The 13,081-nt window shown below is 39.5% G+C and overlaps 1 protein-coding gene across 5 annotated transcripts in view; it reads left to right on the top strand.

Annotated features, from left to right (window-relative positions):
- Positions 1-13,081, top strand: part of NR3C2 (nuclear receptor subfamily 3 group C member 2) — a 337,886-nt gene that overhangs the window by 296,572 nt on the left and 28,233 nt on the right. For all 5 annotated transcript variants that reach the window (XM_019661357.1, XM_019661359.1, XM_019661358.1 and 2 more), the window contains exons 7-8: positions 5,798-5,928; positions 11,759-11,916. In XM_019661357.1, the coding sequence (XP_019516902.1) occupies positions 5,798-5,928; positions 11,759-11,916 (289 nt within the window). The remainder of the gene's footprint in view (positions 1-5,797; positions 5,929-11,758; positions 11,917-13,081) is intronic.

Here is a 13,081-nt window from a genome sequence, read left to right as displayed (position 1 = left end):
GCGACCGATCTGCCTCAGCCGGGAAGAGCACAATGATCACAATACCAACATGGGCCAGTGAAGCGACATCCTCCACAACTAGACTGAAGAACAAGAGGACAGCAACTTGTCTGTTCCCCTTCCCCGATTTCTCCCATGCTGTTTCCTTCCCCAATTCCCCAATAAAAATCTTTTAAAAAACCAAAAACATGGATTTGGTTCCTGGCAGCATCATGTACCTAAATTTCCTTGTCATAAACATGAGGATAATTCTTCACAAGGCATTGTGGGAATTAGCAAGAAGAAATCGAGCTTTGATGTATGGTAGACACTACAGAAGTGATAGCTCGGAAGACTGTGGAGGTTATTCAGGTAATATTACCTCAAGAAAGAGTTAAAGACAGGCTGTTTACCCTGAAGTGGCAAAAAATGCTTCTTTAGGTGTGTTGTCACACACTAACATTCTGTTTTCACGTGAAATCTGAGATCTCTCTTTAACCTTTAATCTGTGTGTGGATGTTTTGTTATCACATCTGATAACAGAAACACTTCGACACAGAGGTGTTTAGTTCCCATGCTATACTCTAGGCAAGTCACATCCGCCTTCCTAAATATCTGCATTTCTCAGGTTCTCTTGATTTACCATCCTGCACAAATAATAACAACAGTAATAATAACACAATATTATTTTCTTAAAAACTCATTGTAAGAATTTGATTATTTCTTGGTTTGTTTTAACCAAAATGATAATTGGCCTTTCAAGAAGCATTTTATTCATAGACACACACACACACACACACACACACACACACACACACACACACACACATAAAGGCTAATACTTGTATAGTTCTTTATAATTTAAGAACTTCCATACAATTCGTTCCTACACCCCTGCAAGGTTGGAATTACTATTAGTAACCTTATTTTGCGTGTGATAGGTCAAAGAATCAGGAATGACAGGTCACAGGCCCACAAAGCCAGCATGCTGAGGGGCTGGTGGGCTGCGTATCTCTAGGCCCAGCTGTGGCAAAGCCAAGGTTGACTGTTCTACCTCGAGCACAGGGTACCTACCTTCAGGGACCAGACTGTCAGGTGCATGTTGTGTGATAGTCCCATGGACGTCCTGATTTACAATCTGCTTCACCCCATTTTACAATGTAAATCGCCCCTCTTTGGAGAAACTTGAAGAACTTCTCCAATGCCATATCTATTTCATTAGCCATTTGATCTCACTTTCTGTAAATTTTCAGTATTACCTTTCTCTAATCATCATTATATGCACTAATCATCATTATATGCACAATCGTGTGTCTTTAATTCTTTTTGTCTTCTCTTGTTCTCTTTCCCTTTTTCTTTCCTTTTCTCTCATTCATTCATGAAATATTTATTGAACAAAGATTGGCACATGGCACCCATCTATCATATTTCTATTTGAAATTCATAAAAAGTTAGGCAGACATGGATCTTGACTTTAAGAAGCTTGTAGTTAGCAATCAGAATGGTGGGACTGAACTGAGCCTTTTTTAACATCTAAACATGTAAAAGTTCTGCATTGAAAAAGTCTTAAATATATAGCCTAGTTCAAAAAAGAAAGAAATAATAATAATAATAATAATAATAATAATAATGGTGCAAAAAGAGAGGATTCACAGACAGAGTGGTTGAACTTCGAGCTAAAGCCGCAGTTGGCCCACAGACCATTGGCTGTAGATAAACCCCTCAGAGTGGGTGTTGGAACACCAACAGGAACAGGAGACAAGGACAGAAACTCCAGCAAGGTCGGGGCCTGGTGCCCCCTACATAAGCCAGGGCTCTGCAGAGAGTTCTCTGTCTACTACCAAGCATGGTAAAACTCAACCTGCCAGCCAGCCACCCCAGGGACATGGCAAGGAAGCTGAAAGAAATGAGAAACACAGCCTGCACTGCATCAAGTGTGGAGCCTAAATTTTTGCAAGTCTCGCAGAAAGCATGTAAGCTGAGAAATTAGCATAAAAAGTGGTTCAGAAGAAATGAAATGTGTATACCCTTGAAAGTTATAAGTGGTAACACTTCCAGTAAGAGTCCCTCCCACAAGACACCGCCCCTGGGATTCACCCAGAAGACAAATATATGCCAATGCAATACGTGTTAGATATGCATATTAGCATCCCAAAAAAATTGATTAAAAACACCTGAAGAAACTATAACATAAATATGTTAAAAGTATTTAGAGATAAAATAGGTAAAGATATAATTTGGAGAAAAGAGATATAATAACCATAAAGTAAGAAGTGTCTTATGCACAATAACAGAAATGGTTGAGAAGGAACTAAATAGAGTATTTCTAGGCACCTAGACATGAAAAATATTGCCGTTATTATTAAAGCACTATAGACATTAAACAGATTAGACACAGAAAAAGAAAAAAAATAGAAAATAGATAAGATAAATAATATGAAAGGGAGGTTAACATGGAAGACAAAACGAGAAGGTCCAACACACTGCTAATAGCAGTTCAAAAAGGAAAAATAACATGAGTGGGGAAGAGGAGCTATTTAAAGAAGCAATGGCTAAGAACATTTCAGAACTGAAGAAATACCTACATCTTCAAATCAAGTAAGGACATTGAGTCCTGAGCAGGAGAAATGAAAATTTGTCTGCATCTGGGTACTTCATAATGAAACCACAAAGATCAGTTTTTTATTTCTTTTTAAGCTACCAAAGAGAACATGCAGGTTACCTGTAAAACAATGACAAATAGACTAAAAAGAAATTTTCCAAAAACAACGATAAAGGCCCAGGTGTAGTGGAATACTATCTTCAAAGTACTGTCGGAAGTTACCTGTCAAGCTAGAAATCTATAACTTTTAAACTATCATTCAAGAATGCAGGTGAAATGAAGACATCTTCAGACATCTTCAGACTTAAAGGCAAACATTCAGTGGTTGCTGCTGAAAGAATTGTGAGAAAGTATTATGGAAAAAAATAAGAAATTGAACCCAGAAGGAAGGAGGGAAGCGCAGAAAACAATGATGGTCAAAGAAACACAGTGATAACTGAACAGACTCAGGGTGTGGATGTACAAGAGAGGCAAATTTCAGTGGAGATTTGAAAACAAGTTGGAATTCAAATAATGAAAGAACAGTAACATGTAAGACTCGAATCAGGAGACCAAAGATAAAGCACTCAACATGGTTTCTGTTTCTCATGGAAAAGCTATTGATTAACTTTAGATTTTGAAGTATGCTAGTTCATAACTTAATAATTATGTAAAGAGGAAAAGTAGAACACATACCTTCTAAACCCAGTTGAGGAGAAAAGAGGGGGATTTTTTTTAAAGCTGGTCAATCTAATAGAAGGAAGGAAAGTACAAAGAAAGAAGGAAGGGAATGGAGAAAGTTAAAATGGTAGGAAAAAATCCAAATATAGCACGATAAATGAAAACATTGAACTAAGCTGTTAAAATACAGAGACTCAGATTTTGTTTTTTAATCCAGCTTTTTGCTGTTTATAAGAGACATGTGTGAAACATTCATTATGTGGGAAGTTTGAAAATAAAGAACTTCAAATAAAAGGGCTTACTAGGCAAATTCTAAAGAGAGAGCAAAAGAAAAAAAGACAGGAAAGAAGAAGGTAGGGGAAGGAAATAAGGAAGAAACAATATGAAAGTCAGACAAAAATTTTAAGGCAAAAATATTAGGAATAAAGATGGTGTTAGTGATTAAAAGGGAAAAAAGCTTACAATACAATGGGTAAAGAGATGGAGAGACATATCATCAAAGAAGAAACCCAAATGATCAGAAAACTTTTGAAACAATGTTCAGCCTACTGCTGATAATGGAGATTCAAATAAAAGCAACAATGGGGCTATCCTTTGAACCCCCATCAGATAGCAAAAAATGTTTAATTGGATAATGACAAGTTTGGTGGAGATGTGGAATAAAAGGATGCTCTCATCTCCTACTGGTTGGAATGAAAGCAGCAGATGTGCACAAATCTGTGACTCAGCAGTTCAGTTATCATTCTGGATCCTACAGAAATGCACAGGGATGTCCCCTTGGTCATGTGTAATAGCAGTAAAGAGGAAACAACCCAAGTGCCCATCAGCAGTGGAATGGATACATCTCAGAATTACTACATTGAATAAGTTGCAGGTGGATGTGCCTATCTAATTTCAAATTTACATAAAAGAAAGCAGTACTGTACATTGTGTTTATAGATAAATATGTGTGTAGTAAAATATACACATCTGAGAGGAAATGATCATCAGCCAAGGTGGGTGTGTTCCTTCATAAGTAAGGAAGATGAATGGGGTCCAGGAAGAAGACAGAGTGGGACTTAACTCTGTCATGTTAAATGTTCAATGAACTCAAGCAAATATAGCAAACATATTAGCATTTATTCACATTGTTAATTCCGGATAGTAGATGCATAGGCTGTTTCTGTTATTCTCTCTCTTTCTCTCTCTCTCTTTCTCTGTGTTTAAAATATAATCTTAATTAAAAATAGCTTCCAGCATATAATGGGAGAGGAAAGACAGAATAATAATAATGAAAACCAAAATGTTCTGTGTTGCATGATGGGTTCCTTACAGACGGCTTTTAGAGTTGAGATGAGAGAGATTTCTGCCAGTGGAACCCAAGACTGCATCCTAGTCGAGTTATCAGAGTTGCTTTTCTACAGGTTCCCACCTTGCCGTCACTCACTCATACACATGTGTCTGCCATCGTAGCCTCTTTTTCTCTTTCTTTGGACTTTACCAAATCCTTTCCCATTCTTCACTAGTAATTTCTTCCACTAATTACATTCTGGTCATTATAAAGCAGTAGTTTACTCAGGGCTTCCCCAAAGATTTATTACTATGAGGCAAAAGTCTAAAAAAACGAAGAGATGTCTTGCTTCTCATGGAAAGAGGAAATAATGACTTCTGTTGTAATATGACATGGACTTTTATGGAAACATTTGGATTTAGTGGAGGGAGAGAATTGTTTGGTTGTTTGAGTGGAAACATATATATATATATATATATATATTATATATATATATATATATATATATATATATATATATATAGAGAGAGAGAGAGAGAGAGAGAGAGAGAGAGAGAGAGAGAGAGAGGAGAGAGAGAGAGAGACAAACTCCCATACTGTTTTCTCCCTTTATCTGAGAAACTCCAGTTGAGGTTCTCACCTTTTAAACTTTTGTCTGTTTTCCCTTTTTAGATGTGCTCTTGCAGATAGTAAACAAACATATATCATGGCCTCTGTAGGATGGATCCAACTGGAAAAAGATTCGGTCATCGCTGTCCTATATTCATAGCACCTAGCACAGCCCTTGCAGGTAGCAGGTACTTGGTATCTGGCTGGAAAGGAACAGGAGTCTAAGGGCTTCTCTGCTCTGTGGCTGATCTCACTCTACACACACCACAGTCACTCATTATTACAGGGCACAAAATAAAACAGCGGCAGACTTGGAGAAAGGTTGCTTTCCGTGCCTCTGACACATTCTTGCAGGGTACTAGTAAATAGCATGGCAGTGTTTTCTAGAAGCACTTTACCAGTCATACCACTCACTGGGAAAGCAACCCAACTTATCTTTAAAATACACATCTGCTTCACAATTTTTTTAATTGTTAAAAGTAATCTTTTATTGACGTTTAAAGCAATGGTTGATGACCTACCCCGCCATCTTAACCGGAAGCCCCACCTCTGCTCCGTGTTGAAGCCAAAAGGGAGACTCGGACTCGGATCTCTTCATAGGCTGCCTTGGGCTGCCAATCTGGGCTTGATAATGAGCCTTGCTTTCTCAGACATTTTTTTTTTCTTTTCCTTTGCAGAGAGAAGATGCATCAGTCTGCCATGTATGAACTATGCCAGGGGATGCACCAAATCAGCCTTCAGTTCGTTCGACTGCAGCTCACCTTTGAAGAATACACCATCATGAAGGTTTTGCTGCTGCTAAGCACAAGTAAATTGATGCCCACCCTGGCACATTTGTACATTGTCAGATCATCTCCCCTTTAGAGAGCAGCCTATTTAGAATGTCAGGTAGTTGGTATAAAAAGAAAAAAAAATTTGAGGAGGTGGGAGGACAGCTTTGGTCTTTGATTAACTAAGTTACCTGCAAATACTGAAGCTTGGGGTATATGAAAGAGCACATCCTTTCCTTCCTTCATCCATCTGACTACTAGATATTCATTAAGTGTGTGTTAAGTGTACAGTAGGATTGGGCAACTCAGGCTCTACAGGGGTGAATGAAGCACAGTCTCAATCCTCAGGGACTTTTACTGTATGATAAATTCAGACATGATTTTAATACATTGTGGAAAGGGATTGTGTAGTATGATAGAGATAAAGAATGTCATGGCGGCTCAAAGACAGAAAGAGCGTGTTCAGTTCTGGGGATCAGGGAGGGGTTCACCATGAAGTGGAATCCTGGAGAGCTTTGCAAGGGTTCTGAATGGAATATGAGTTGCAAGATGCTATTCCTGTCAGGGAACAGTGTGAGTGAGTATGGATATGCAGGAAAGCATATCTAGGCAAGAACATTTAGCTCTGGGGAGTTGTTTTGCCTGTTAGTTTAAATGTTTTTTATTGTATTTACGTATTCATTTAATTTTTTAAGGTGCATCAGGCTATGTTGGGTTGGGGAGGAGTGGGGGATAATGTTGGGATGTAGATTGCACCTGAATATTCAAAACCTATTGAAGACATCTGGCCTTTGTTAGGCGGACAGAGGAGTGTAACACTGATGCTTTGAGCAGTGGAGTGACATGATCAGAGCTGTATTTGTTGGCTTTATGAAGATATATCTCTTAGGAGACTAAAGCAGAAAGAGAAGGGGAGGGAGAGAGGCACAGACAGACAGAATTTTTCTTGGCTGGAAGCACAGAGACCTGTGAGGCTGTTGAAATAATGGCCTGGATGATAATGGTTGGTTGTATGATGCATAGGAGCAAACGCATCCAAGAAATCCTGCAGCTGACAGGAAGGGGAAATGAAAATGGTACGGATCGGAAGGGACACAGGCTTTGAGCACAGACGAATGACTAGGATGGTGATGATACTGTTAAGGGAAATAATTCTAGTATTGGGCCTCGGAGTAGATTTTGTGGAGTAGAAAATGAGTTTTATTTTTGGATAGGTTCCATTTTAGATGGATCCTAATAGGCCAAACCATGGAGAAAATCGGGGACTGGGATGCAGAAGACATTTTGGGTGTGGAGATGGAACCTTGAAATTATCTTTATGGAAAATTGTAGTCTAAGTCTACAGTTGGTGAGTGGGGTTGCCATGGCACAGGAAGAAGAGGACAGAGCCAGTTGAACTACATGAAAGGAGATGGCAGAGGCTGAAGGGACAGAGACAGAACGGTCAGAGAGGGAGCATGTACAGTGACGGAAGCCAAGAGCTGGTTTCCAAAAGGGGCGTGACTAACAGCATAGCTTGCACAGAGGAAGCTGAGAATGCTGAGAGATGCCTGCTGGAGTTGACCATTAGGCATCGTGCAGGTGCCAGATGGCCAGGGACTTGCAGATGGATTGGAAGCATTTTTAGGCTTCTGGAACCAAGTATGAAAGGAGAGAGCTGATGGCCTAAGGCACCACAAGAGACAAGGGAGGACTCGATTAGCCTTGGCAAGGATGTTAACACCTCTTCCCCACACAGTGGGACAGGAGATTTCTGAGGAAGCTCACATCAGATGAGGGTGAGACCCTGGATCATGGCAGGAGACAGCCTGGAGAGGAAATCTCTCATCCAGGTGCTGTGGCCACACAGGAAACTGAGAAAGGTTTGGGACACCAAGGACGCCAGGACGAGTGGCATAAACTTCAGAGGAGTGGTGGTTGAGTGACCACCTGGAAGCAGAAAAGCACTGACATCGAGTGTGTGCCCGGCCCTCTCTTGGTTCGTGAATCGGGGGCTTGGGCAAAGGGACAGTTTTCAGTAGGGTCATTTAGAAGAAAGTGGCATCTATAGCCAAGGTAATGAGGAGAGAATGGATAAGAGAAGATGTCCTTTCCAGCAGAGGGAGTGGGTCTGAGGAAGAGCCTGAATCAGAGCAGGCAGGGGGCGCAGTGGTGACTGCGGATCAGAACCTGCTTCACGTATGTTTAGCACCTCACCGTTTTTGAAGTGTTTTCTATATAATATCTTATTTCATGCTTAAAACAACCCTATGAGTTTGATAGCCCTATTCTGAAGTTGACAAAACAGAGGCACACAAGTGTCATTTGTCCCATACCCTTTGTGAGTTAGTTAGGAGTTAGGACTCAGACCCGGGCTTTGGACTTCGCATCCAGGGTTGTCCCCCTCTCCCAGGAGCAGGGAGCAAGGGGTGCAGAGGCAGGCTGGGGGCACATGACAGCAGCAGGGACAGTGGACTGGTGAGCAGGCTGGGTCTGGACTCCACCAGAGGGGGCCAACCCGCAGCCCTGGCAGGGGGGGTGGGACCAGCACTTCACAGCTGTGTTTTGTTTGGCCGCCACAGCGTTTTTAGGTTGCTTTAGAACTTTTATCTTGTTTTATTTTCATTGAATTTGATTGCCCAGGGCAGGGCATGTTCTCTTGCTTGCCACAGGCCCCACCATTCCTCACTATTTACACACAGCCGATCTCCTGTAGCGTTGTGTTTGTACCCACCCCACCCCCACCCCCACCCCTCACACACACACCAGCTAAAATTTGTTTCCAGGTTAAAAAAAAAATACTCTCCAGAAATTTGGTCAAAAGGATCAGGTANCCGCATTTGCAGGGTTAGTAGGACCAGGGTCCTTGTCCCTGCCCCACTCTTCCCCAAGGTGTCTGACGCTCTCAGTTCCTCCTTTTTCCTTTCTGGAATACAACTTTAGAAATATTATAGAACCTCGAAATTCAGTGACTGGTTATCTCATTCCCCTTTTCAACCTGTCATTAACCATTACTGGTTAGAAAAATGTAAAAAACAAACAAACAAACAAAATACACACACACACACACACACACACACACACACACACACACAAACACAAATGTATACATAAACATATACACACACTTATACACACACATACATATATATATATTTAAATTAAATATTTTTTCTAAAAATATATGTGATGCTAATTCTTTATAAATTTTATCTACTCAATCGGTATCTTACCCCTTTACATGCATTTAATCAGCCAGCCTATAATCAATTCCGATATAATTTTGAAGCTACCTGAATTAATTTATTAATTTCCAGGTACCTCAGTATACTTTCAATTCTGATTTTTGTAGATGCAAGAAAAGCAAACTAAAAGAGTAGAGAAGCATAAGAATTTTGTGAATCATAGAAACCGCAGGCTTTGGTAAGCTTCTTTTGCAAATCTGGGGTAGAATGCGTGAACATTTGTCTTCTTACTTCGGCTGTTCCGTTGCACACCTGATGTCCAGTGTGTCAGGAAAGTTTTTTAGCCGTGACATCAAGAGAGTTTTGGAGTCCGTGTGCTCGCTGAAGACGGCAGATGAGCTTCCACCCGGCTGTGTCTTCCCTCTTCTCCAGCCCATGGATTCTGGATGATTCCCAGCAGCCCTGCTGCATTTAATAAGTAAATTCAGAAAAGCTGGGCAGACCTCCAGAATCTGAGGTTTTGCTTAAGTTCTCTATTTGTGGGTTTGTTTAAACTTCTAAAGTATCTAGCTGGAAAATTGGTACACTATATTTCAGTCACAGCAGTAATATGTAAGTAGTATTTGACACAAGTTGTTCATAATTTGAGAATTTCTGATAACACAGCTTCAAAGAAATGGGGAGGTTTTGGTTAATCTTAGTAGATGTGCCAAATAGTATTAAAATATAATAGGGGAATGTCGTAACTTATTCTAATTTTAGGTAAAATTTTACTGTATAGAATGATACCCATAGTTAAAACTGAAAACCAAAAGATTTACACCATAAAATATTCTAACTTAAGAAAATCAAATGTTCACCTGTGGGTGGGCAGTGTAGGCTGTTATTTGCCAACTTCTAGTTTCTTTTAGAAAATTTTAGGTTAACATTAAATTTTTGGTAGAAAGTAGATCTACAGCTTTACTACTAACTTCCTGGTTATTACCGTCCTTGTTTAGTTGTGTGGGTTTTTTAAATACTTTTAAAACAAGGTTTTAATTAAAAAAAGAAAAAAAAAAGCCTGTCTTATGTAATGGATGGCATTTAACTCTTAATATGAATGTCAAATATTTGAAACCACAACTAATATTGTCGCAGCCTCAGGAATTTGTACAGTTGCTATTAGGGATTTATTTTTTCCGCACAAAAATAGACTTAGGCAAACCACAAATCAAAAGCCTCAACAATCAAACTCAAGGAGAAGATTATTAACATAATATGTGAAGTTAATTTGCAAGATAATCATATCTTTATAAGGGACCACAGGGTTTATTTGCAAACAGTGGTTTTCCTGGCTTCCAGGGATGCACATAATATTCAGAAACGTACTTAACATTCTAAAGTGCCGATGACCCAAGTCAATTATTATTTATACCAGCTATGATAAATTAACAAATATGCTGTGTAATTAAGTAAGAGCATTTTCAAACTCAGAGTGTTAATATCACAAGATGAATTTTCATTAGGTCTTTGTCTTCTAAAAATAAAGTGCTAAGGGATTTTATTTTTCAAAGTTAAAGCATAAGCATAACGGTTTATTGGCAGTAGTTGGAAAAAAAAAACATGTAACTAGATGTTCAAAGGGGATGCCTTTAGCTTACCCTCTGCCCTACACCTTCTGCCAGAATTGCAGGCACAGGCTTTCTCCATAAAGTGCTTTCACGCGTGTCCTGGGGGAAAAGGCTGTCCCTTCAGCAGGTCACAGAAGCACTCCATATGCTTCAAAGTCCTGAACCCAAAATTATTATTTCTAAGTGAGATTTTGTTTGTTTGTTTGTTTGTTTAAATATAAAAGCTAGTTACTACTTAAAAAGAAACATAATCCTTAATTTTTTACTTTACCAAAGATAAAGATGAACTTAGTTTATTCTCTTTTAAAGTTTTAGCTTTACCCTTGTATGCAGAGCCACCATTGCACACACAAACCAATCAGGTTGTCTGGGCGGTCATGTGATAGTGCCTCAGTTGTCATGTGATCTTGGAGCAAAGAGGATAGAAAGTGCTTCTTTGCATGCACATTCTCCCCTTGGTAGATTGCCAGTTTCCCCAATGTCTTTGATATTTGAACTTGACTATGAAGAACTTGCTTTCTAATTCCAGCCCCAGCTTAGATTGTCTGTGCCTCTTCCAGTTGTCCTGGAAAATCAAAGTATATTTTCCTACCTCTGAGGTGTTGGCAAGTTAGGATTTATCAAGCACTTTGATGACGGGCCACAAAGCAATGAAATGCTTTGGTTGAGAGGCAAGCTTTGCAAAGAGACCGGCCTAGGTTTCTATCCCTCCTCTGCTATTTATTTATTGTGTCCTTGGACAAGTGTTTTAAACCTTCAGGCCTCAGTTTCCTCATCTGTAAAATAAGAATAATATAATGGTTATGCCATAAGATTGATGTGAGGGTTAAGCGAGCTAATATATGCAAAGTATATAATAATATACACTCGATAAATACTAGCAGTTGTTATTCTTTTGCATTTGTATGTGTACACGAGTTTACCAGTAAGTCGCTGCCATGTTTATTGATAAATGCAATTCACTGAGATTCAGTATCAATCTAAAAGTAGAGCCTAAAACCTCAAACTCTTCTAGGCTATTTAACTGCTAAGATGCTAACGGTGTTTTCCATCCTGGGAATTCACATGTCTGTATCTGTATTCCTTCAACACAGTTCCAAAGGATGGCCTCAAAAGCCAGGTTGCATTTGAAGAAATGAGGACAAATTACATCAAAGAGCTGAGGAAGATGGTAACTAAGTGTCCCAACAGTTCTGGACAGAGCTGGCAGAGGTTCTACCAACTGACCAAGCTCCTGGACTCCATGCACGATGTAAGTAAAGCCCTTTGATGCCTCTTGTATGCAGGATCAACCACCACTCACTGTTGAGCAAGTGAAACTGGAGAGTTGAGCAAGAGTGCTCGGGGCTTTGGGGAAGAACAGAGGTAAGTTATCCAGTGGGAGGCAACAAGAAGTGAGAACTGCCTAGGAAGGAAATTGTTCTTCAGATGACCTTTGAAACGACCCTCATTTAAAATAAAGCGTATGGCTCTTTCCTTTTCTGAGCAGGACAAGGGAGATGTGCACCATGGTGGCAAAACCCCTGGGTCCAGGCCCGGGGAAGGCCCTCAGATGTGCTGCAGGTGTCAGATCAAGTTTCACATTTCTGCTTGCAATTTAGGAAATGTTTGGTTAGTAAAAATGTTTGCTTTAACATTGCATAAATAATGTCCATCTTCCACAACTGTTAATCTAATAACCCAATCTTTCAAAAACATTATTAGTGGTCTGGGGCCAGCTTGGATCATCTCAACCTTTGCCAAATTTTGAGTCCTATATTCACTGTTTTTCATAGGAGTCACCTTTCTTCTCTTAATGTAAATAATGAAAGTAAATTCTGAGCTGGGATCTAATTTAATCAGTTATAGATGTAGTCGAGGTGTTTGTTAGCAGTTTCTACACAATATCGATTTGGACAACTCGCTTCATTATGTCACTTAGCATATATTTCTTGTTTCACTTGGTAAGCATTTTCTCCAGTTGTGGCTCAGAAACAGTTGTAGGCAGTCATGCTAATTGAGTTCATCATGTTTGTGAGGTTTTCATACTTTCTTTTGGAAAATGTATTGTTCAGACTCAGCCCACAGATTTGTATGAGAAATTCTTCTTCAGCTATTTCTCTATGCTTAAGGAAAATGGTGCAGGCTTGATGACCAATATTATAATAGTATTACTGTTTAAATAATGGTTCATCCTTTAGAAATTTGTTTATGCCAGGGTAGGTTAATTGAAAAAAGAAATGTCACTTTCCAGTGGTTTGCACAGAAGACCCCTTGCACATGAGGTTGACCTCTGCTTTCTCTGAATTTCTCATATGGTAAGAGTCAAACTCCCACAAGGTGAATTCAGTGATAGTTTTGCTAATAATTATCAGTGGCCTAAAGACTGGTTTAATGAGAAACATTAGGAATAAAAGGTGATGGCAAACAAGACTTTG

The sequence above is a fragment of the Hipposideros armiger genome, unplaced genomic scaffold (assembly GCF_001890085.2).
Source record: "Hipposideros armiger isolate ML-2016 unplaced genomic scaffold, ASM189008v1 scaffold_346, whole genome shotgun sequence".
Lineage (NCBI taxonomy): Eukaryota > Metazoa > Chordata > Mammalia > Chiroptera > Hipposideridae > Hipposideros > Hipposideros armiger.
This window is presented reverse-complemented; position numbering and strand designations above follow the sequence as displayed.